The sequence below is a fragment of the Taurulus bubalis genome (genome assembly GCF_910589615.1).
Source record: "Taurulus bubalis genome assembly, chromosome: 16".
NCBI classification, from domain to species: Eukaryota; Metazoa; Chordata; class Actinopteri; order Perciformes; family Cottidae; genus Taurulus; species Taurulus bubalis.
The window spans coordinates 9,045,651-9,068,985 of NC_136604.1; the positions used below are offsets into that span (position 1 = coordinate 9,045,651).

Consider the following 23,335-nt stretch of genomic DNA (forward strand, 5'->3'; position numbering starts at 1 on the left):
GCTGGCAGATTATTCCCTGAAGTTTTATTTTTTTTAAACAGTGCAGTTCAACGTACTGTGTGGGCCGGACTAATGGAAAGACTGATCAACAGACCAAAAGAAATAAAATATTACAAAGGAAAAACATTTAAAGTTAAAATTATATGGAGACACCCCTCTGACAATTAAAGAAGCCAACATGTCAACCTTTACTGTTAAAATAAAACATCCCTCTCTGATGTTTCAGTAGATCAAATGGAAATGCACCAAACTACACAGGGAGTTCACACAATGTCTTCCTTTGTGTGTTACCATATGGAGACATTAAGCCTTGTGCAAGCATCTGCAGAGTCTGGGTTTACACGGCGAGGACCTGAAAGAGGCAAGAGACTAGAAAGGAAGTAACCCAGAGATAATGTTTGAGTCCCCGCAGGTGGAACATCCGAGCCTGTGAATTTCTTTGACCTCACACAAAAGCGTCCCACCATCTAGAGCTCATCACGGAAGTGTCTCAAAGATGTCCCACTCAAAGCCTTGTGTGCCATATAACTGGAGTAACTCCTTTATGCTGGTAATGCGCTTGTCGATATGGTCAATTTTGCCACAGAGAGAAGTCAAAGCAACAATACGTCTGCAGCTAATGGCTTGGAACAAATGTCCTGGTGACACCAGCCTACAAGTAACGCTTCTCTGTCTGGTATGACTCAATAGCACTTGCTTGGGTCGGACGTCATTCCAAGCCGGCTGTACAAAAGATGATCGAAGGTTCTCTTTCACTCAGACAATAATATAAACTCTTCCCTTTACCTGATTTGAGAAACGCATTACGCTGTCACTGGTCTGGTTTTCAACAGCAGCTAATCCTGATAACGCTATTAGTCATTTTATTTCTAAAAACAGCTAGTTTGATTATGTCTGGAAATTCAGAGAGGCCGTTAGTCAAGTCACCATCTCCATTCTGACTTTTTGAGGCTATTAGAACAAATAACAATGCCCTGGACCTGCTAACCACTGTAAATGTGTTATTCAGTGAAATAGCTTGTGAAGTCTCTCCCCTGTGTCTTTGTGTGTGAGGACATCATGACATAGTACTGTGTGAAAAAGAAAGAAGAAAACTAGAACGCAAACCCTCCTGCAGTACAGAGGGGTCTTTTATAAACCAAAATGCCAAAGCCATATAACCACGGAGATGGTGTCTCTCCCACTATGCAAACCTAAAAGCCAGAACACCGGCTTCAATATGAAACCTGGAGTGACAAAAAGAGACACCAAATACAACCTATTAGATGTTAAGGATGGAAAGAGTTTGGACCTCTTCAAGTCCACCTGAAAGAAACCATTCCTATTTTCAATATCCAACTCTTTGCAAAAGTATGGGTTCAGAGGGAATAACAGCTGGACATAAACTGCATATTAAATGGGATGAACAGTGAAATAGTGATTTGTGAAATATAGTGATGGATAACTATTTGTGATGATACGATCAAGACTAATTGTCCAATCACTAGATTGTTACACCGACCAGTCTTATTGAATTCCTCTCTTTGTTGCACATATGCTTGATCCAATGAGCAACATGTCTGGAGGGTGTTATTATCACACTGTACATTATCTATGGCATGTTCATAGTGAAGGTTGGCACACCACATCTCGTTAAGATCTTATAACCAAGATGTCTGGGTACAAAAGTATCATCAGCTGAGCTGCTGCAAGGTCATGCAACAGCTCACCAGGCAGAGCTACACAACGTGAGTTAGCCTAGCTCAGACAGACCAGTGCACCATTTATTTCATCATTAAAAACACTCATTTCTATTACTTTTTTTTAAGATGACATGGACATCAGTCCAGGTTTACAAGGCCAAATTAAGGTTAGCACGACCCTGTTGTAGCAACTGTATTTTCCATCAGTCACTGGGTGGGTGGGGGTTGTCCTACCGACCTAGATGTTGATGCTGCTGATTGATAAACGCCATGAATGCAGCACAAGTTTGGCATGCGGGGCAATGTTTGCTCCAGCTAGTGGGGATACACGTCTTGTAAATCCTGTTCCACCAGCCTGTCCGCCTCACCTCAGGGAGCTTTCTAACAAGTCCCGCTTGACTCGTGGGTGATTCAATCATATGTGCACACACATACGCGTTCCGGAAAAGTAAAATAAAACGCTGCTTTGACGTTAGACATGCAGCATGACAAAGGGGGTCTGTGGCGAGCAGCAGCGGCTATGCTAACTGCTAACACCCCCCCCAGCGAGCCAGCCAGCCAGCCAGCCCCCACCCCGGCTGTCAGAGCGGGGCGCATGTTCGCTGGGACTGACAGCTGAGAGGGGCAGCCGAAGAAGGGGAAGGGAGGAGGAGGCAAAAAAAACAAACAGCTGACAGACACAGCCGCGAGGAAATAAGTTGTCGACAACATGGATTTACTACTTTACAGCAATGATAGCAGTGTTAGTGAGTTATGCTAACACCGAAAAAAGAGAATCCTACCTTTGCTTTGCCGGCCTCTAGCTTCTTTTGCCTCTCCTCGTCTTCCATCCCCGCGGTCTCTGTGGCTGAAACGAAAGGGCAACGGCTTCATGCGAAATACCAGCGAGAAGAATCTAAAAGCTAACGGTTTAACGTGTGTCTCGTCCCGGCTGCCCGCTCGCTGCCAGTCGCGGTTACTAAGTGTAGTCTCCTTGTTGGTAGTCCGCCGCCATGTTTTCCACGTAAACATGAGACCCAACTATGATGACGTCGAGTAGGTAGCTTCACAACCACGCCCCCTGGCATTCCACCAGTGTTGCCTTCACGTGCTGTCAGAAATGTCGAAATTATGTCAGCTCAAACCAACAAGTGCTACAGTTTTAATTAAGCAGCGGTTGAGGAGGCAATTAGACCTTTTACTTAAAAGTAGCAAGGCCATGGTACAAGAGTGTTTCATTACAAGGAAAAGTCCTGCTTTCATACATATCGGTAACAAAATGTACTTTAAGTATCTAAAGCAAAAGTATTTATTACGAAAAATGGCAATATTCCGAGTGTCATATTTATTACACACTTTATTGGGCTACTACTATTGATGAATAAACGTGTAAGTAGCATTTAAATGTAATTGGGTTTCATTTTAAACACTATCTATATTGTTTAGTATTTGATAACAACCCAGCATCAAATGGAGGTACAGTACTATAATGAATGCTCTAGTTACAATCCACCACTTTAGCCGAAACAGTTGTTGGCTGTCTAAAACGTCTTAAACAAACCACATGGCTCTATTATTTGTTAATATTTACTTTATCTTTTCTCATATTTTTGATCTATGTGTTTTGGAAGACAATCTGAATTCATAGAGACAATAATGACATTTCAGAAACCTTTTTCCTGTATGTCTTGATGTACAGTGCTTTTGTTAATACTCGTTAATGATACCATCAAGACATCTAAGGATTTTCATAATGTCAAAAGCTCACTGTATTTATGCAGTCTGAATCCTTAAAACGTCTGCTCAGTTCCTATGGTAACGGGAGGAGAGGTTGCCAGAGCTGTCCCAGATGAGATGTTTCTTTTTTAACACTAGATATTTTCATTTCAAGGCTGTGTTTTTTTCTCCTAATAACCACTTCAGCCATCAGCTCACATGGTACAGCACGGTGCTTGATTGGACTATTCTGAGTGCATTTCAAACAACGGTGGCGTGTTCTGTGAAAGGGAAACATATGAGCCTCCTTTAATGGGACAGCAGGTAATACGATACTGTCATCAGCTTCTAGGACAGATGGAGGATGACACAATGTCCATTATCTAATTTACAGTCAGACTCCAAGTGAAATTGATCATTAGTCAAATATATCATCATAACTGGTTATAGAGTTGCATCTGTTTTGCAGACATGTTAAGAATATAACTTACAATTGTAATTTCAGTTCACTTCATTCATTGATGCTTCCACATGAATTGCGTAACATATTGGAGATGTAAACTTGAGATTTTAAAGATGCTGAAGTCATTTTTTTTTTGTGTGTATATTGGTTTATATTGTTTGTTTTGTCAAGGAATGTTGCAAACATGTATAGCCTACAAATAAATCAATAATAATACAAATTAAAATTCAAAATAGCTGAAAATCTAATTAGGCGCATTTTAATTTCACGGATTACTTTTTTGTAGAGCAGTCCCACCCGGACATGTGTGCAAAATTTCAAGTCAATCGGCCATAGTTGGCAAAAAGCGTGGGCTTTCAACCTAAAGGGGGCGCTATAGAGACATTTTCTCCGACACACAAATTAGATTAAAATTTTCGCCGGGTCGGATGGGTGTGCACATTTCGAAGAATGTAGGTTTATCCCAAGCACCTCTTTTCCCTGCGCAATGGCGAAGAAAAATAAACATTTGAATAACAATAGGGTCCTCGACCTGACTACGTCAGTGCTCGGGCCCTAATAAACATTGTGATTTTTTTATTAGGCCTAAATTCCCCACCGTAACCTCGCCCTGAAGAGGTAACAATAAAACATTTTTAACCAAAGAATGTTTTTGAAGAGATAGTCTCCAATATTACATACTAATCATTAAACCTTTATTCCCCCCAAAACATACAAAAACATACATTATCTTGAGTCCCAAAAGATGTGGAGCTTGTGTAAGGTTATTTGGAAAATGTAAACTCAACTCGTGGTCGTTGAAAACATCCAAACTCACAAACATTTAAAACATACCAGCAGCAGCAGCAGGAGACGATGCTCTGTGTCTCCGGCTGACAGGAGCCGAGCAGCTTATAGTCTGGCAGATTTTGAATTCCACCCATCTTCTTTTAGACATTCTGACCAATTTGATCCCACCTGTGGATGCTCGCCGTTTCTGCAGCAGCGTTTACAGGAACCACTGAGTATTTGAAAGTTTCTGAATTATTGATTCACTGAAGGAGTACTGTGTCAGCAGTTACCCAAGCAACTTCTCCAAGTAGACCACAACAGAAATCCATTTAATATTGAGAACACAACAGCAGACAAATTCACGAGGTAACACAGAGAAAACTATTATTAGCCATAAAGACATTATATTTTGTATAAGTGCATCTCTGAGGGGGTGCATAGCTATTAATTGTTTATTGGGTACACTAATCGGAAATGTATCCAGTCTAAACAACAGCCATGGAATATAATACAATCGTAAATAGAGTGAACTGAACAATAGAAATCTTAATAAACACAATTGAAACCCTATCCATCTCGAACAGTTCCAACAAAATATATGGTATAGATACAGCCCTGCAATATCCATTTGTTTTTGCACTGTGCCATTTCAATGATAGAGAAATTAAATATTGAATGAAGTTACTTGGAGAGGAGGAAAAAAAAGTCCTTCATCAGGATAAACCTACGCTTAATAGCCTTTCTGATACTTTCTGCTTGGCTTACCTTTTTCGCTGAAGGGCGTTTTGTAAACCCAAATGTCTGTCATGACATTACAATTTGACGTTATACATGGCGGAAAAAAATAACTTGGTATTCGACTGCATTATAGTTTCAGCTGGGTGTCCATATTAATCCATGGAGGCAGCAATGAGCTACTATAATGTGCAAAACATGAATTGTCTCAGTATAGGAGCAAATTAAGCTCTTCTGTCTCATGCTTTTTTCTCTTTGATTGGATCAAGGCAGAAACACTGGCCATAAGCGTTGCTCCCTATCACATCATTATGCAAACACAGGCTGAAGTGCCTTGGACAAGTGCGAGGAAAGTGGAACTGTGTCTGGTAATGACAAATAAACCGTGTTGATGGCTGAGACCAAATTAAACTGAGACCCTATCATGGAGTAGCCGTTTCCACAAAAACACCACGCTCACTTCAATCTTGGAGCAGTGGGGTGAAAGCTCATGTGCATGATGAAGATATCACTGTGTTCTATTCAAATATTCATGAGTGGTGGGACTCATCGGTGAAGAGAGGCAATGGGTCAGTAGGTTTTTCAGTGCTAAGCTGTCAGCCACAACACATGGCAAATGTGCTCTTGTGCCTCTTGGGCATACAATGAGGTCTGCTGTGTGTCTGGCACAATAAAGTATTAATGCCTGAAACAATCCATCCAATATCCAATTTAGTATTTTTATAATTCCACTGAAAGCATTCAGCTGTCCACATAATACCGCTATGAACGGACTTGAAAGTCTTATTGTAAACGACTGAATACGTTATACATTTTGTGGACAATGAAATTATAGAGGGTCGTCTGAGAAGGTTAAGCTCTTTATATTTCTGTCAATTTGATAGTTTTAACAACTTAAATCGCAGTTCACATTATACATGTGCACACACATGATAAATGGTGAATTTGTATGGATTAATCCAGCAAATATTATTAAGTTAAAATGTTATTAAAGAATGTATTATCTCTTTACCAGAGCTACATCTTGGCATTGTTGAGAAAACATTAGACATGTATGCCATCAACAATGGAGATAACATATATAGAAAATTGAATTGAATTGATAGTATGAGAATAATCTTAATACAATCTAAAATCATCCATTCTGCCCTGAAACCATTACTATTGAGTGTATCCTCTGACAGGTAGAAATGTGTAACCGTTAAGTAATTTGCTTCTCTGTGGTGGTTAAAACCACAGTCTGTATGAGCAGAGCGAGCTTTTAAACTCCAAAACACTAGATGTCAGTAATCAGCAATATTCGTCTGGATTTCTTTTTTCTTGGACTGCTAAACCTCGCGAGAAGAGGTTCACGTTTCCGGTTTTATTCGCGCAGGCTGCTTCCTCGCCCCCAGAATGTTGATGGCAAAAAGAAACCAAACGTAGCTACATGGTATGTATTTTTATATATTGTCTACAAAAAAACTATGGATTGAGATATTGAGACATTGATAATGAATTGTTCATGGTGAAAGTTGTAACGCTACAGTTAAGAGTAGACCTGGACTTTAAGCTCGAATAAAGTTTGTAACAGTTGAATATTTAAAGTAGCGACGAGCCTGCAGACAGACTTCATTCTGTCGTCCGTCGTACAGTATATCACTTAAATGTGAGCTTGTTTCTTAAGGCATAATACAAATGTTGGTGACTTGCTTCAGCAAGAACAGGCTCAGGGGGAGTAGGACAACTGTCTGATTATGTACATTGACTAGTAGGAAAAACAACAACAAAAAACACCCATTATTCAGTTTGTAAAGTATATTTTTATGTTTCTTTTTATTATCTGTTTTAAATTTAACTATTATTTAGTTACTTTATTATTATGGGATGGGTGAACATGTCTGCTGTGTATTGTTTTGTTGATATTCAATTTGATGTGACTTGCAGACTAAAAATCAATAAATACATTGTTTAAAAAAAAAAAAAAGTGAGCTTGTATGTAATAACGGTTCCTGTGTCAGATTGTACAGTAACATGACCTGTTTCCTCACAGTTAACACAAACGCACGAGCTTGTATAGAATATGCAAACGGAGACATTTTGAGTGATATATCAACACTGCAATGGTGTCAAGAACTAACGTTACAATTAAGTACAATGTTGCTGTACTATATTAGACTACTTTCAACATATGCTTCTTTATGTTTATTTGTACACTTTTTACTCTTACATATATCTGACTGCCTAATTGTTGTCATAAGTAACCTTCAGATTTCTGGGATATATTTATATATATACACACACACACACACACACACACAAACAATGCGTTGTGTTTAATTGACCACATTATTAATCAGATAAATATGTTTATTTTTCCTTCAGGTCCACTAAAACTGGCCCTCATTCAACATGGCAGCAGTAGCTGCATTGGGGGCTCTCCGCAGCTTTCATCGATCCGTGACGTTGCAGCGCAGTTTTGGGCACAATCTAGCGCAGTCGGCTTCAACCTTCCTCCCCAGGAGTCTTTGCAGCGGCCCTATAAAAAGTAATGAGCCCAAGCCGCCAGGGACCACAGAGAATGAATCTCTGCTGGAGAATCTGAATCTCATGGGCGTTGATGTGAAGATGGCACGCCAGCGTCAGCCCGGGGTGCTTCGTAAAGTCTTCACTAATGAGCAAGGGCTCGCAAAGTTTATGCAAGGTAAAGGTGCCAGCCGTAAAGTCATCGCCAGCATCATATCCCGTTACCCCCGCGCCATCACTCGCTCGATCGATCACTTGGAACAGCGCTGGGAGCTGTGGAGAGACATCTTCCAGACTGATGCAGAAATTGTGAGCATCCTGGATCGCTCACCAGAGTCTTTCTTCCGCTCCAGTGATAATGGGAACTTGAAGAAGAACATAGCTTTTCTGACCTCGCTGGGACTGAACGCCAAAGACCTCCATCGGCTGCTGACCACAGCGCCGCGGACGTTTTCCAACAGTTTGGAGCTCAACAGGCAGATGGTGGAGTTCCTGGAAGACATCTGTGCCGAACTCGGCGGAACAAATCCAGAGCAGTTTCCTAAATCTATCATATCCAGAAACCTTTATGTTCTCATCCGAAGCACGAAGAGAGTCAAGACAAACATTGATATCCTGAGAGCTTCTCTTAAGTTGAGCGATTCAGAACTGCTTGATCTTCTTGAAGGCCCCGGGGCAGAAATACTGGATCTTTCCAATGAATATCTGAAAAATAATTTTAAAAGTCTCCAGCGGAGGATAGTTTCACTTGGCTGTCGGAAAGCTGACATAAAAAAACTAATCCTCAGCTATCCAATGGTTCTGTACATTGGGTCGGACACACTGAGCTCTAAACTGGACTGTCTCCTAAGCGGAGGAATAACAATAAAGCAAATCCTGGAAAAGCCCAAAGTTTTAGAATACAGCACACGGAACATTACAGAGCGACTCGGGGAGCTAAAGAGATTGGGGTATGACTTTCAGAAGAATGGCATCAACATCCTGGACTCTAGCCGAAAGCGGTTTGATGCAAAGATGGGAAGACTTTCTGCCTCACCAGATGACTGAGTGGAGCTGTCTGTATTATGATGTTACATAGTGTTGGATGCTGCTTTTACTTGAGCTTTGCTTCACGGCAGTCATTTTCTCTTCATGTCGTAACTACAATATGATTTCTGACTTTGTGGATGTCTCTTTTTGTAATGTTTCAATATATGTGGTAGGGTTACAACAACAATAATTTAATTATGGATCTATAGAGTATTTTTCTCTCTAACGGTCTCTAAAATAAAATCACAATTTTCTATACTCCAAAGTTTCATTTAAATGTCTTCTTTTGGCCAACCAATAATCCAAAAACCACAGAAATATGTTATTTACAATCGCAGAAGGCAGCAAACTAAAACAATGAATCAATCATAAGTTTCTGCATAATTATCTGCAGCGCTAATCGCTTTGTTGACAGACAATTTTTTTTTTACATGTGCAGAATTTTTTTACTTGGCCAAAGATGTAAAAATAACATGTTGGAATTCATGTGAGGATGCAATATTGAAATAAAAGAGATGCAGAGGCATCTTACTAAATCTTACCAAATGTTTTCATTGTAGTTCTTTTTTTTGTACTCATACGTATGTAATTACTGAAAGGAGGTAGGTATTGTTTTTAGTACTATATATACAGTAGCATTTATAAACTGAAACAATTACATAGTAGTCGTATTATACTTTATTGCTGGATTACCAGTATGTATGCGGAACTAATGTTCGTCGGCCAGTAGCGACACTCCGGACGTCTCAAACTGTAGCACAACTGTTTCCTCATGCAGTCGGATTGCATGTTAAGGCGTGAGACAGAAGTAGAATCTACGTTTACTGTAATCGTTTAGTATTTACTTAAAAAAATAAAATTAATTAGCGTCAAATGCACTCGCGAGCCAAAGTGGTTCGTTGAGTGTTTGCTTCAGCAGCCTTCACGTCGGCAGTTAGCCCGCTAGCAGGGTCCACGAGCGTGCTGCAGTAACGGGGAACAGTTGCTGTTCATCTGGGCAACTTTGACGAACAGGTGAGCGACTCCACTCATTTTTAACTGTTTAATCAGGCAGGCAACCAGAGAGGTACATGGAGCGGCTTGGCCTGTAATTAAGTCAACTTGTATGAATGACGTATGCAGGACAGAGTTTAGTTTAATAAGGTTACTCGTAGCTCACGCGCACTCTTCGGTGAAGCGGTACGTTAGTTAGATTCAATGTGATAATCTGTTGCGTCGACATTTTTCAGGAAAAGGGATTTGGAGACGAGGCTGCGATGGACAAAGCAACAGAGGAAACTGTTCAAAAGAGTCCGGATGTAGCCGTGAAGGGCGAAGCTTCAATCAAACCAGAGTAAGTATGGAGATCACTGCAAACACTCAACTGTCGTCCAAAGCCTATGTTTGGTGGAAGAGTCTCGAGTCAGACAGTCTCAGGTTGACAGCTGCCAACACTCTGAACATCATGTCTTCACTGTTTCCCTGGGAGTAGTTGAAGTTGTGCCTGAAATCCCTGTTCTGCACCATGTCTCTTCACCGTGACAGTCCTGTTTTAGCGCATGTGTCGGAGCTGACATCCCTCCAGCCTCCACCGTGTCCTCATCGGTACACCTAGAGAAGTCCTACACTTGGGTTACAAACCGGTTTAGAGTAATTCCACCTTGAAACCTTTGAAATTCCCTGTTACATGTTACATGCTGATGTTGCACTATTCCACACATTGGTCGTTCCATGCGCACTTAAAGTAACACATTGTATGTCGGGTTGTTGTATTGTCAAACTGACGGGTCATTGCATTTATTTTTCTTCTTGTATTTGCAGATTCCTGACCACCAAAGACAAATTTCATGGGTTTGTAGACTCTGAGTGGCGGGGCCCAAAGGGGGAAAAGGCCAGCGATGGGGACAAAGTAGAGGAGACGAAGGCGACCTCTGTCGAGGAACCTGAAACGAAAAAGCTCAAACTAGACCCTGAGGAGGGGAACAAGGGCGGCAAACCAGACGGTAAACGTATCCGGGGACAGAATAAGTCACGGCCGCACACAAAGCCTACCGCCTATGAGGAAAAGCGACTGTGTCTTTCAGTCATTCAGGTATGAAACTTTCCCCAACCGTTCACAAATGCCGCACGAGGTGCCCTTCAATCACTATGTCCGCTGATGGTCATTGTCGTGACTTTTCCCGTCCATGCAGGACAACAGGGAATGTCCCTTCGGAGACAAATGCAACTTTTACCACAACGTAGCAGAGTACATGGCAACGAAGCCCGGTGACATCGGGGAAAGCTGCTACCTCTATGACACATTTGGAAAGTGTGGTTTTGGCCTCTGCTGCCGCTTCGCCATGGCGCACACTACACCCGACTTCAAAACCATGGTGAACGCGGAATTAATTAAGGCCAACGAGGGCAGGACGGCGGTCAGGAACAGTCTGGCCAAAGACCTCCAGATCCGTCTGAGGAAGCGTTCGGTGAGCTTCAAGAAGTCGGAGGAGTACCTCAAAATAATTTCAAACAACAAAGACAAAAGAGAACAGCAAGCGAATGGTAAGACGACTTCATAGATTTAAGATGGAAGTAATACACACTTATACATGAGCTATTGGCAGCGCAAATGCCCTTCAGGAATATTAATATTCTGCCACTGTTACTCCTAAGAAAGAAGCTGCCGGTCGTTCTTGTTCTATGAGTGGTTTAAAGTCATACAGACACAGAAGATTATTGGAGCTTTCATTTAATCAGCTCATTGGATTTGAGCTGGGCATCAACATGCATGCCATTCTTTATCGCAGGAGTTGAACAGATGTAGATTTAAACTTGATCTGACAATCCATTCTTTTGACACACTCAGGTGATGCTTGTGCAGCGGAAGTATCTGCCGATCCAACAGGAGGGGAGCAGCGTGTGTCTACTGAGGCTGAAGTCCAGGTACATATTCCTGCTACTACTCCCTCTCTTATATGGTGGTATATGTGTTTTCAAAGTATTCTTACATGTTTTCTCTGTCACAAGCCACAGGCCAGCCCAGTTAAACAGCCCCCGGTGAAGACTGTTGGGCCTCTCACTGACGAAGATGTCATCAAGTTACGCCTGTGTGAGAAGAAACAGGTGTGTGTGTGTGTGTGTGTGTGTGTGTGTATATATCAGCTAACCGTCTCTCCTCCAAAATTATTTAACATGACACAAGGAATATCATATAATCCTGTTTCTCTGTTTTCAAGGTGGACTTTCAAGACAAGCTCTACCTGGCCCCTCTCACAACTGTAAGTACAGCCAGAATGAATCGAGCACTGAGGGTTGATGTGTTGTTGATATAGTAAAATGCTGCCCAAACAAATCACATTTGCTATCATTCTAGACAAGAGTTAAAATGTTACTATAGAACCAGTAACGCACCGAATAAATAAGGTTTTGACCTGACAAAATCCATTCGTTCTCTTTCCTCAGTGTGGGAATCTACCTTTCCGTCGCGTGTGCAAGCGCTTTGGAGCAGACATCACGTGTGGGGAGATGGCCATGTGCACAAACCTGCTCCAGGGGCAGCAGTCAGAGTGGGCCCTCCTGAAACGGCACGAAAGTGAAGATGTTTTTGGCGTCCAGGTGACGTCATCATACATTATTTCAGACTTGTTTAATTACTTTGTTGTCATGAACGCGGCTTGTAGACTTGTGAAGATGGCTTCAGTTCTGAAGATCTCTTTGTGTCTCCAGGTGGAAGGCTGCTTCCCCGACACCATGACGAGGTGTGCAGAGCTCATCAACAGCAACATTGATGTTGACTTTGTGGACATCAACTCCGGCTGCCCCATTGACCTTGTCTACAAGAAGGTAAACATCACAAACAATAAAACCATGTTTTTCAGACGGGAACAAAAAACAAAAAAGATTGGCAATGCAATATTAAACATTAATATGACACTAGCTGACAGATGGTGTTTGTTTACTTTCCCGCACCAGGGCGGAGGCTGCGGCTTGATGACACGCACCAGAAAGTTTGAACAGATAATCAAGGGAATGAACTATGTAAGTTTGTCTGAATTTGGTATCTGGGTGAATTTTGGCTTTTAACAGAAAATACTGTCATCATTTAATGTGTATGTACAGTATGCAGGTGTCAAACTCGTTTTTAATAATCCATCCAGCAAAAATGTTTGACACAGTTTATGGACGAGTGATAAGTCTTTTTTCCCTCCTGAAGGTCCTTGACGTCCCTTTAACAGTCAAGATCCGCACTGGTGTCCAGGAGAAGAGCAACATAGCACACAAACTCATCGCAGAGATGAAGACGTGGGACGTCTCTATGATCACAGTAAGACTTGTGTAAAAGCAGCATAAATAAATGTGAAAAAGTGTTGCAACTCTTTAAAGAGGCATTGGTTTGAGTCAAGAAATACATGAAAACAATGGAAGTCAAATTGAGTCTCATTTCCGGTAGTGTCTTTTCAGACTATGAGGGGTGGACACTTCTGGGTGTATGGCACTTGCTTAGAAGATAATAAATCATTAATTAATTAAAGTTGCTACAAACTTCCTTTTCCTTTGGCATTTAACAAAAGCCCATAACAAATTAGAGAGGAATGACTGAAAATGCAGTGTTGGAGCACCAGCTATCACTCTTTTGTTTGATTCTTATTAAATGTGCGTCGTTGTCACAATGACAAAGATTCATCCATGAGATGTTTTTCTAAGCCCCTTGTTTTTTGTGCATAATACTTTCTTCTCCTCATTTTGGTATCTGCAAATGAATTCGAGCTCCGTTTTAAAGTGTGACACAACACTGATGCTGTAGTTTTCTTCTAGTTGCATGGCCGATCCAAAGAGCAGCGCTACACTAAGATGGCTGACTGGGACTACATCAACACCTGTTCCAAGCTGGCTAGTCCGGTCCCACTTTATGGTATGTGAATTTGTTTCCCTAAGATTTTAGCTGCATACGGTTCAATGTGTTGGTGATGAGATGAACTAAGGTGACCTCTGTTTATTGTCCAAGGTAATGGAGACATACTGTCCTATGAAGATGCCATGAAAGCAAGAGAGACCGGAGTTTCTGGCATTATGATTGCAAGGTTGGTGACACTGAAGTGATGACACGGACAAATTAACGGAAACTCCGATGTAAATGTCACATTATTATGTGGTCGACTTCAGCTATTCTCAACCACTGGGCCCCAGAGCGCTCTGGTGGAGAGTGAGTTGCTGCCAAATGGATACAAATTAGATACAAATACATTTTGGGAACACACAAAGCTACCGGTAGTTATTTTAATATTAAAATGTGTTCAAGAACTTCTATTTAATTAATTCAAACGAATTTGAATATCACCACACCAATAGCAAACACATCATCAGGTCGAGACAAATCTGTGATTTTGCGACTGTCGGCTAGCTACGTTTAGAAATTGTCAGCGTTAAGGCTGACAGCTAATTTGCTCTCTAGCGGCATTGAAAAACTGTCAGTGACATGATTGTGCTTTCTTGCTTTTACAGTAACTTAAAGCATAGTAACCACACAAATAATCCTGACATGGGGAATCATTTAGTTTTACGGAGACCAGTTATCTGTGTAGTGAACTTTGATTTTGTATCTCTTCAGGGGTGCTCTCATTAAGCCTTGGATCTTCACTGAAATAAAGGAGAGCAGACACTGGGACATCTCGTCCGGTGAGCGACTGGACGTCCTCAGGGATTTCAGCAACTTCGGTCTGGAGCACTGGGGCTCTGACACTCGAGGTGTGGAGAAGACCCGCACCTTCATGCTGGAGTGGCTCTCCTTCATGTGCAGGTGGGCAACAACACGCACTTCATTATATTTCTTTCTGCTAATAACAATAAATATATTTATGACTTGCCATTTGATCCAGAAACACACTTATTGTCATACTGTCTCTGCCTCGCAGATATATTCCAGTCGGCCTGTTGGAACGGGTGCCGCAGAAGATCAACGACAGACCTCCCTACTACCTGGGCAGGAACTACCTGGAGTCACTAATGGCCAGTCAACATGTTGGGGACTGGGTCAGGATTAGGTGAGCAGGAAACATTTAAATTAAACATTTAAATCATCAAGAATCACCATTTAAAACCAAGCTACACTAAGAATAACTGCTAAATTGATGTGTTTACTGATTATAATATCTTACTTTTTCCTCTCCAGTGAAATGCTACTTGGACCAGTACCAAAGAGTTTCAACTTCTTGCCCAAACATAAAGCCAATGCCTACAAATGATTTTCTCTTCCTCTGAACATCCGGCCCTTTTGATTTGTTTGTTTGTTTTTATTTGCCGCAGAGAATATGATTTAAAGAAAGATAATCTATTGTTTTTATTGATTAAGACTTTTGAGTAGTCTGTTCATTCAACCTGTGCTGTGTTTGTGTACTTGAAATATATGCAATAAAGTATTTCGCCACACTAAGTCATCCCCTTTGCTTGACTCTTTTTTTACAATGCACCTTCCACTTTTTAAAACTATTTTAGTGCATTAAGATTTGTCGCCTGATCAAGTGATGTCAGACTAGTAAAACTCGCAGTGGACTTGGTATTCATTACTACTGCTTAAGGCAGTAAATGTGCATTTTAAACATTCAGTTGCATAGGTGCATGTTTTCTTAATGGTTTATTGTATGCCATATATTTTCATCCAGATCATAACGAAATATATATATATATATATATATATATATATATATATATATATATATATATATATATATATATATATATATATATATATAATTTGTTATGATCTAGATGGAAATTTGCCCGTTCAAAATGAAATTTCTTTATTACGTAATTTAAGTAGACTGGAATGCTGGTAGGCATGTAAGATTAGATCTGGTGAGATGACTTCAGGGATTTTGTTACGTGTTCAATGTAATGATTACACCACCACTTTTTTTGGCTTGGCAAACCTGCACTACTTTTTACCTACAGAAGCTAATCATGGGCTTTTATGATTGATGTGTAATCAGCCATTCACCTCAGAAACCCTTGCTGTATAAAATATACAGCACAACACATTTATTCAAGCACATCTTATGGTTTACATAATGAAGCATAATTTGTATATAGGTTATATATGTATTATTCATGGGGGTCTGATCGCTTACATTTGTGCTGTTTATCAGATTAGGAATCATCTATGAACTGAATTGAACTAACCTGAAGGAAAGGTGTTCAGATTAATAATAGAAAATAACAATGTATTGATCCAAAGGAGGAAATTCACAAGTTACCAGTAGTAGTGTATACGGTAATGTTTTAGTTGTGTACACAATAATGCACAATAATCATAATTCAATGTCCTGTACATTATCCCGAAATGCGCCAGTCCTCAAAATTAAGTTTTTTCTACTTAAAAGTCTATTGTGATAATACTATTGTACTTTTAACTTTTTATTTTACCTTTGACTTATTACAGAATATTTTTGCTTTGTAGTATAGCGGCTTTTACTTTTGCATTTCATTTTAAATGTAAAATGTTTTCCAGTTTTTATTCATCTGTTAAAATGTTTTAATTCCACTGAAAATGTAAGTACAAAACGTATGCACGTAAAAGGAAGGTTAACTGTTTTTATTTATTTAAAAAAATCTGTATGCAATGTGCTATATAAATAAAGAGTATTATCTGTAAATGTAGGTAGGTTTGTTAGAGAGGGTCGCTCTCCTCTCTCGACTGTTTCTGGACCTCATGGACGATCATGACGAAGCATCTGTCTCTCACCCACAATTCTTTGCGCCGTGAAAACAATCAAACAGCCGCCGACGTTCACTGATGTGAAGAAGTCTCTCTGCTCTCTCTTATTCCGTGCGTGGAATACAACTTTAACCCGTGTCAGCGTCATTAGGAAACACAGGAAGTGTCTGTCAGGTGAGAAGAGTCACGTGGCAGCTGAGTTCTCATAACTGACCGGGTTGCTTTAATAATGCGTCTACATGCGATTCAGAAATGAACAGCGCACCATCTGTCTGAGACAGGCGAACCCGTTCATGTGACGTATCGTCACGTAAAGTCAGCCGGCTACTGTGACTATGGGACAGATTCAGCCGGTTAGCTAGAGTCACGCTTTTAAGTCATTATTATGAGGCTTTTTTGCCTATTTTTCTAAGTTGAAACTAAAACTTAAAGGGAGGGCAGTGACCCGTGTGCTATAATGGGACCTTTTTTTGTGACGTAACTTTCTACTGTGTGTCTGCTTTTCTGTTGATTAAAAAAAATCGAAAGACGCATCAAGTAGCAGCTGTGTACCACAATGTTGCAAAAATATCACCAGCTCAACTTACTGATCTGAAACTTGCTCTTCTGACTCTGCATGCATGACAGTACAATACTGCAGGGCTCAGCAGGTTCGCAGCAGGGCGTGGCTTATGTCCTCCTATAAGACAGCAAAGGGCTGAAGGTTCACTCTCACTCCACTTTGCCTTTTAAACCCTCAGCCCCTGTCGCTGGAAAAGATGGCTCATCTCACTTCACTTTTCAAGTATGTGGACGAACACCAGGATCTGTATGTGCAGGTAAGCTCATCCTGTATGACCTCCTTGTTATAGTGCATTATACAAGAACCATTGTGGTTAGATTGCAGTCAAACGTCTGTCTTCTCTTGATCAAAGCGCTAAAACACAGGCTCTGACTCCACTTTATAGTTTAAATGGAGCTTTAACCAAATGTGAGCCTTAAACTTAGACATGCTGTATGAAACCCCTTTTGTCCATGTTTTCTCAGACGGTGTTCAAACGTACGTGCATCTTTTCTTGTGTTTCCTAGCGTCTTGCAGACTGGGTCGCTGTCCAGAGTGTGTCTGCTTGGCCAGAGAAGCGCGGGGAGATCAAGAAGATGATGGAGATGGCTGCCAAGGACATTGAGAAGCTGGGGGGAACAGTGGAGATGGTGGACATCGGCAAACAGAAGGTGTGTAAGAGTATGCTGTTGTTAATGTTGGGACATTATCACTGATAATGCATTGGGTTTTCACTGCTTTCCCTATGTATACGGTTTTGATTCAATAGAATGGGCCCTCTTTGTAAACTTGAACCTGTGCTAAAATGTCGGCTGTTTTTGTTTTTTTGCATGCAGCTTCCATCTGGAGAGGAGATCCCCCTGCCGCCTATTGTCCTGGGTAGTTTGGGGTCCGACCCGGGCAAGAAGACTGTGTGCATCTACGGCCATCTTGATGTCCAGCCGGCTAACCTTGATGATGGCTGGGATACCGAGCCTTTCACTCTGGTAGAGAAAGACGGTGAGAGCAGAAGGTTTTACTATCTGTTTACCCTGAAGCTGTATTCAATAGGATCTGGAAAGTTTGTCTGTTAGAAACAAAACCGGCTTTATTGCATGTTATTGAAGTTGGCTGGAATGTTGTTTTTGGCATGTAAGACGAGGCGGGACGAGGTAGGCTTTGGGATTTGTTTTCTCAAACTTTGATGTAACGATTACGCAACCTTCAAAATACAGTTTCACTTTGCACTGAAATAAATGACCGATTTGTCCTGCAGTGAAGGCCTGATGGCAGAAACAAAGAGCACGCTGAAAGGAAAATTGTGTTTAACTGAGCCATGACAGAGCTACAGAGTAAAATGAAACTATTTATTTAGTATCTGACAAGATATCAAATCAATCATCTTTCTTTGGTGAGCAGAGAGGTTGTTTTTACTCATCATTACTCAAATGTAACGTCTAATGCTCTTTGAGCTTTTATCAGCTTTGTACTTTTGATCATATCACCGTTTGCAGCACATTACCAAAGTCCAGCCCAGTATAGTCTTAATCATGTCTTATCTACAAACCTAGCAGGTCTAGTTGAGGAAGGGCAGTTTTATTTACCAAGTATCCATTCAGCTTTGCAGAAGGCAAAAGGCCTTGAGTGAAGCCTTTTTACTTTGTAAATGTATTACACGGTGATAGATGTTTAATCATCTTCTGCTTCTCACCAACTTGGCAGCTGTTATCTTTACAATCTACTCAATGGTGCAAATCTTGTAATGATTGTTATCTTTAAAGAGGTATTTACTGTGTGTTAATTGTCCCAGATTGACTTAACTCTGCTGTGTAACGATCAGCACTAATGACCTCATTCCTTTTTCTTCTTCTTTTTTTGTGATAATAATTCCAACACCCAATATGCCTCGAGTGTGGTAAAAGTCAGCTGACAGAAAGTGCCACATCCACTTCCTCCTGTGTCGTTCCTGTCTGCTCAGCTCTGTTCTTTTTTGCTTACGTTGTGTTTTACTATCCAGTTGTTTAGTTGCCACTAAAAAGTTTCCACTTTTCCTTCTATGAAATGGTTCCTTAACTTTGCTGGTACTACTAGTAATTACCTTGACGTAAGATAATAAATTAATACATTTGTTCTTATTGTGTAACATGTGTATATCTTATCTTTGCAGGTAAGCTCTATGGAAGAGGTTCAACTGATGACAAGGGTCCAGTGTTGGCTTGGTTTAACTGCATTGAGGCCCACCAGAAGATCCAGCAGGTAAAGTTCCCATCACACTTTTATTCTCTAACTTATGGAATCTTTCTTTACCCTTTTATTTCCTCTTAATATGTTTATTATATGCACCAAATGTGAACAACTACTTGTTAATAAGCCACATTCTGATTATGACTCAGTGAACACATATTGATTATCAGGGACAAAAAGTTTAAATTGTTTCCAGGGGACAAAACCAAAGCTGCATTGTCCAGTTTGCAGTAATACGTCTTGCTTCAAGAACTCTAACCTCCTTGTTGGTCCAGCAGCAGCTCCCGTAAACTATCAAAAATTAAATAAAGTACAACTCGTGTGATTGAGTAAGTGATGTGGGACCAAACCTCTGTCACAAGACCTTGTGTGTGTGATCACAGCTCAGCCAACCGGTTTCATTGATTATGGTGTCACAGAGCCTTTCACTGTGAAGATAATAACAACAAACCTGCTTTGGTTTTATGTGACGTGGCAAATTTGGTGCAAATCAACCAGCAAGAATGTTGCTTGGAATGAGGAAGTATGCCGAGGTGATTTTCTAACGTCTACATGGAGCCATTGTTTGGGATTTTATAGAAGGAAGATGGAATGACAATTGCAGGTTAAATCCATATATCATGTACATTCACAGAGACTATTTTGGGCAGCATGTAAACGCTACTACTGAGCTACGTGATGCTGTGGGTACAATAATAATAAAGACTCTCGTTACATTACTATACAGTATTGCTTTAGGTGTTGTGACTGACTGATTTTCCTAAAGGATCCTGCATCATGCCTAGACATGAATGATCTCTGTATTTAAGTGCAGAGCTGATTCTGTAAAGGCCCATTGATAATTTTAGATCTGTCAGCAGGGGAGGTGGTCAAAGGTCTCTGGATGAAATCAGTAGTCGCGTCTTATCCAGCCATCACTTAATGATTAAACCAAGTCACATGACCGTGCGCGTTGTTTTGAATAACTTTCACGTCCTTCTGAAACAGTGGAACAGCTCGTCTGAGGAAAATATCCCAGTGACATGCTGTAAGAAGCTTCAGTCAACAATCCCAGCATCTATTCTATGATCAATATAAAAGTTAATTTCTAAATTAAAAGGTCTGATGGTTGTGTGCGCTCTTTCAACTTGGCAACAAAATGAAATAAACTGTTCTTCCATCCTACTGATCTTCAAACTTTAAACACAGTGAAGCCTGGGGATTTACAAAGAGTTTTTTTTTTTTTCACTCACTTCCTGCAGGAGCTTCCCATCAACATCAAATTCTGCTTCGAGGGGATGGAGGAGTCTGGATCTGAGGGTCTGGATGAACTGGTGTTTTCACGAAAAGACTCCTTCTTAAAAGACGTGGACTATGTCTGCATCTCCGACAACTATTGGCTCGGCAAGACTAAACCCTGCATCACTTACGGCCTGAGAGGAATCTGCTACTTCTTCGTTGAGGTGAAGATTGATTGTTGTGCCGTTTTAATATTGTAGTGTATTAACTTCAGCTGCAGCACGAACAAAACATAGTTCTATACTAATGCAGTTCTTCCAGCGTAACGCAAATGTCTGGTTAAGCACATTCAAATATGTTTTTTTATTTATTTAAAGGTGCAATGCGGCGACAAGGACCTCCACTCGGGGGTGTTTGGTGGCTCTGTCCATGAAGCCATGACCGACCTGATCACACTTATGGGCAAGTGATGCTGATAATTGAGCCATAATCTCATGAAACAAGTTTGAGTCTTTGACCCGCGCTTTAGACGTTTTATAGCAGTGTTTAAATATTTTGCTTGCGTCTCTCTAAACAGGAACCCTCTTAGACAAGAAGGGGAACATTTTGGTTCCTGGGATGAGCGATGGCGTGGCCGCTGTGACGGATGAGGAGAAAAATCTGTATGAGAAAATAGAGTTTGACTTGGATGAATACTGCAAAGACGTTGGAGTGGGAAAGCTACTGCATGACACCAAGGCAAGGCATTGGTTTCTGTTGTCACTTAAGCAGAGAAATGTGCCATGCCATACTGGATTACTGCACGATAAGTCATGATCATTTAAGTGTACTGTTCTTCTTTTACAGGAGAAAATCCTGATGCATCGCTGGAGGTATCCATCTCTGTCTCTTCACGGTATTGAGGGAGCTTTCTCTGAAGCAGGAGCCAAGACCGTTATCCCCCGCAAGGTCATCGGCAAGTTCTCCATCCGCCTCGTCCCCGACATGGACCCCGAAGTGGTGGAGAAGCAGGTAGGCCCAGAAATATCGTAACACCGATACTAACGCTGTCAAATGGTAGAGGTCATGTGACTAGAAGACGTTGAAGGTTGTAGTGTGGGAAAAAAAACGACAGTCGCTGCCAGTGGAATTTCAAACTTGATGACTCGAGTCTCTCAGTTGTAGTGTGTCACAAAGATGTCACTTTTCTTTTTTTATTGTGAATGTTGCTTTTACAATGGAAATTTGACAAATTAAGCAGATTTACAGAGTAACCTAGGCCTGACCTACCAAAAGTACTATTCTTGACAAGAAAGCAGTGAATACCAGTAATTCTGTTAAAAAACAAGGTTGAAAATATTCATAATTGTTTATATAAACCTTATCAAAAAGCAAGTTTGGTAAGTCATTACCAAGGCTGCAATCGAGGAGAAATAAATATGATATATATAAATTAATGTTGTTTTTCATTATTTAAATACAAAACCAAAATGACTTATCACATGATGTAAAATTGCACCTACAGAGTAATACAAACAGAAGACAATGATACAAATAAACCAACACACCCTGTTGAATGATAGATGTTGACTACTGAATGGTGATGAGGGTAAACCAATTTAAATCTAGGTACATTATAGAAACATGTAATACCATAATGGAATCCAACAGGAGATAAAAACACAATGTAAATCTAAGTTTATGATGGTAGTATTCAAATGAGTCTTTTAAAACTGACGCTGAATTGGCTAGCATTAAAAAGAAAGGCGTTTTGTCTTAAATGACAAAATCTCAACTCTAGCCTGGACCTGTCGTTCATGTTTTTTCTTTTTCTCCATCAAGGTTATCGATCATCTGCAGAAGAAGTTTGCTGAACTGGGAAGCCCCAACAAACTGAAAGTGTACATGGGCCACGGAGCCAAGGCCTGGGTCTCTGACTTCAACCACCCACACTACATGGCAGGCCGAAAGGCCATGAAAACAGGTACAGAGCTGTCTCCGGTTAAAAGATCCGTTCACTCAAAACACAAACTCCTACTCGGCGTAAACACCAAAAGACAAACAACTTATGAAACTCTTTCCTCATGTTGTAGAGATTTATTTATATTAACTATTCTTTCCTTCTTTCCTGCTCCTTGCTGTACCAAAGTCTTTGGTGTGGAGCCTGACCTGACCCGTGAGGGTGGAAGCATCCCCGTCACTCTGACCTTCCAGGAGGCTACGGGACGCAACGTCATGCTGCTCCCTCTTGGATCCTCTGATGATGGAGCTCACTCACAGAATGAAAAGCTCAACAGGTATGTCACAGTCACTTCCTCATGTCCTTTCTCACCTGAATCACTGAGAAATTCTGCAACAAATTTAGATGTGATATTGTAGGAACGAAACAATGTTATTCAGAAGATTTAAGATAGTTTAAAGGCTGTTAAGTTATGTCTTTCTGCCACATTTTAGTGATCAAGTACCAAGTTAAGTTCTTCTAGCCAAAAGTTATAATTAAAGTGAGATACAACAGCTTGAGTTCTTCATGAATGATCTTTACGGTGGATCATTCTGTTACGTTTTGTAATAAAGACAAGTATTCACCGGTTAATGAAGCTCATCACTATTTCATCTTTCCACTTTCAGAGTCAACTACGTTCAGGGGACCAAGATGCTCGGTGCATACTTCCATGAGGTCTCCCAGCTGGAATGAAGTGATGTCTAATTAGGAAAAATGTAAAATATGTCCATCCACACTATCGGAGTCGTAGCCTTCATGATTTACCTTGCAGCAGTTTTATACCCACTCCCCCTGATAATAAACGTGTTTTTCTTTGTTA

At 40.7% G+C, this 23,335-nt stretch overlaps 4 protein-coding genes across 4 annotated transcripts in view; 3 read left to right on the forward strand and 1 right to left on the reverse strand.

The window, feature by feature from the left end:
• akap9 (A kinase (PRKA) anchor protein 9) overlaps positions 1–4,777 on the reverse strand; it is a gene marked incomplete at its 5' end in the record, with an annotated part of 59,187 nt that extends 54,410 nt beyond the window's left edge. The window contains 2 exons of the mRNA XM_079231603.1: positions 2,465–2,523; positions 4,675–4,777. Of these exons, the coding sequence (XP_079087729.1) occupies positions 2,465–2,523; positions 4,675–4,777 (162 nt within the window). The remainder of the gene's footprint in view (positions 1–2,464; positions 2,524–4,674) is intronic.
• A 2,960-nt stretch (positions 4,778–7,737) lies between these two features.
• Positions 7,738–8,898, forward strand: mterf1 (mitochondrial transcription termination factor 1; the record flags this gene model as incomplete). Its single annotated transcript, XM_079231522.1, has 1 exon — positions 7,738–8,898. The coding sequence occupies one exon, from the start codon at positions 7,738–7,740 to the stop codon at positions 8,896–8,898; it is 1,161 nt and encodes a 386-aa protein (XP_079087648.1).
• Positions 8,899–10,136: 1,238 nt separating this feature from the next.
• Positions 10,137–15,211, forward strand: dus3l (dihydrouridine synthase 3-like; the record flags this gene model as incomplete). Its single annotated transcript, XM_079231772.1, has 15 exons — positions 10,137–10,213; positions 10,681–10,951; positions 11,052–11,403; positions 11,708–11,784; positions 11,869–11,964; positions 12,078–12,119; positions 12,304–12,456; positions 12,568–12,684; positions 12,814–12,879; positions 13,055–13,165; positions 13,657–13,753; positions 13,847–13,922; positions 14,450–14,638; positions 14,754–14,882; positions 15,011–15,211. The coding sequence occupies 15 exons, from the start codon at positions 10,137–10,139 to the stop codon at positions 15,081–15,083; spliced, it is 1,926 nt and encodes a 641-aa protein (XP_079087898.1). The 3' UTR covers positions 15,084–15,211.
• Positions 15,212–16,634: 1,423 nt separating this feature from the next.
• cndp2 (carnosine dipeptidase 2) lies at positions 16,635–23,335 on the forward strand. Its single transcript, XM_079232467.1, has 12 exons — positions 16,635–16,726; positions 17,293–17,370; positions 17,621–17,764; positions 17,930–18,092; positions 19,240–19,328; positions 20,558–20,758; positions 20,912–20,996; positions 21,112–21,272; positions 21,381–21,545; positions 22,356–22,497; positions 22,663–22,810; positions 23,142–23,335. Exons 2-12 carry the CDS (start codon positions 17,311–17,313, stop codon positions 23,206–23,208), a joined length of 1,425 nt encoding a protein of 474 aa, XP_079088593.1. The 5' UTR covers positions 16,635–16,726; positions 17,293–17,310; the 3' UTR covers positions 23,209–23,335.

What these genes read in the sequence shown, in the direction of transcription:
- cndp2 (XM_079232467.1), top strand. Translation starts at nt 17,311, where the DNA reads ATGGCTCATCTCACTTCACTTTTCAAGTATGTGGACGAACACCAGGAT. An exon ending in CACTCTGGTAGAGAAAGACG is followed by an intron (nt 18,093 to 19,239) that starts GTGAGAGCAGAA and finishes TTATCTTTGCAG; the next exon opens with GTAAGCTCTATGGAAGAGGT. An exon ending in CCCACCAGAAGATCCAGCAG is followed by an intron (nt 19,329 to 20,557) that starts GTAAAGTTCCCA and finishes CACTTCCTGCAG; the next exon opens with GAGCTTCCCATCAACATCAA.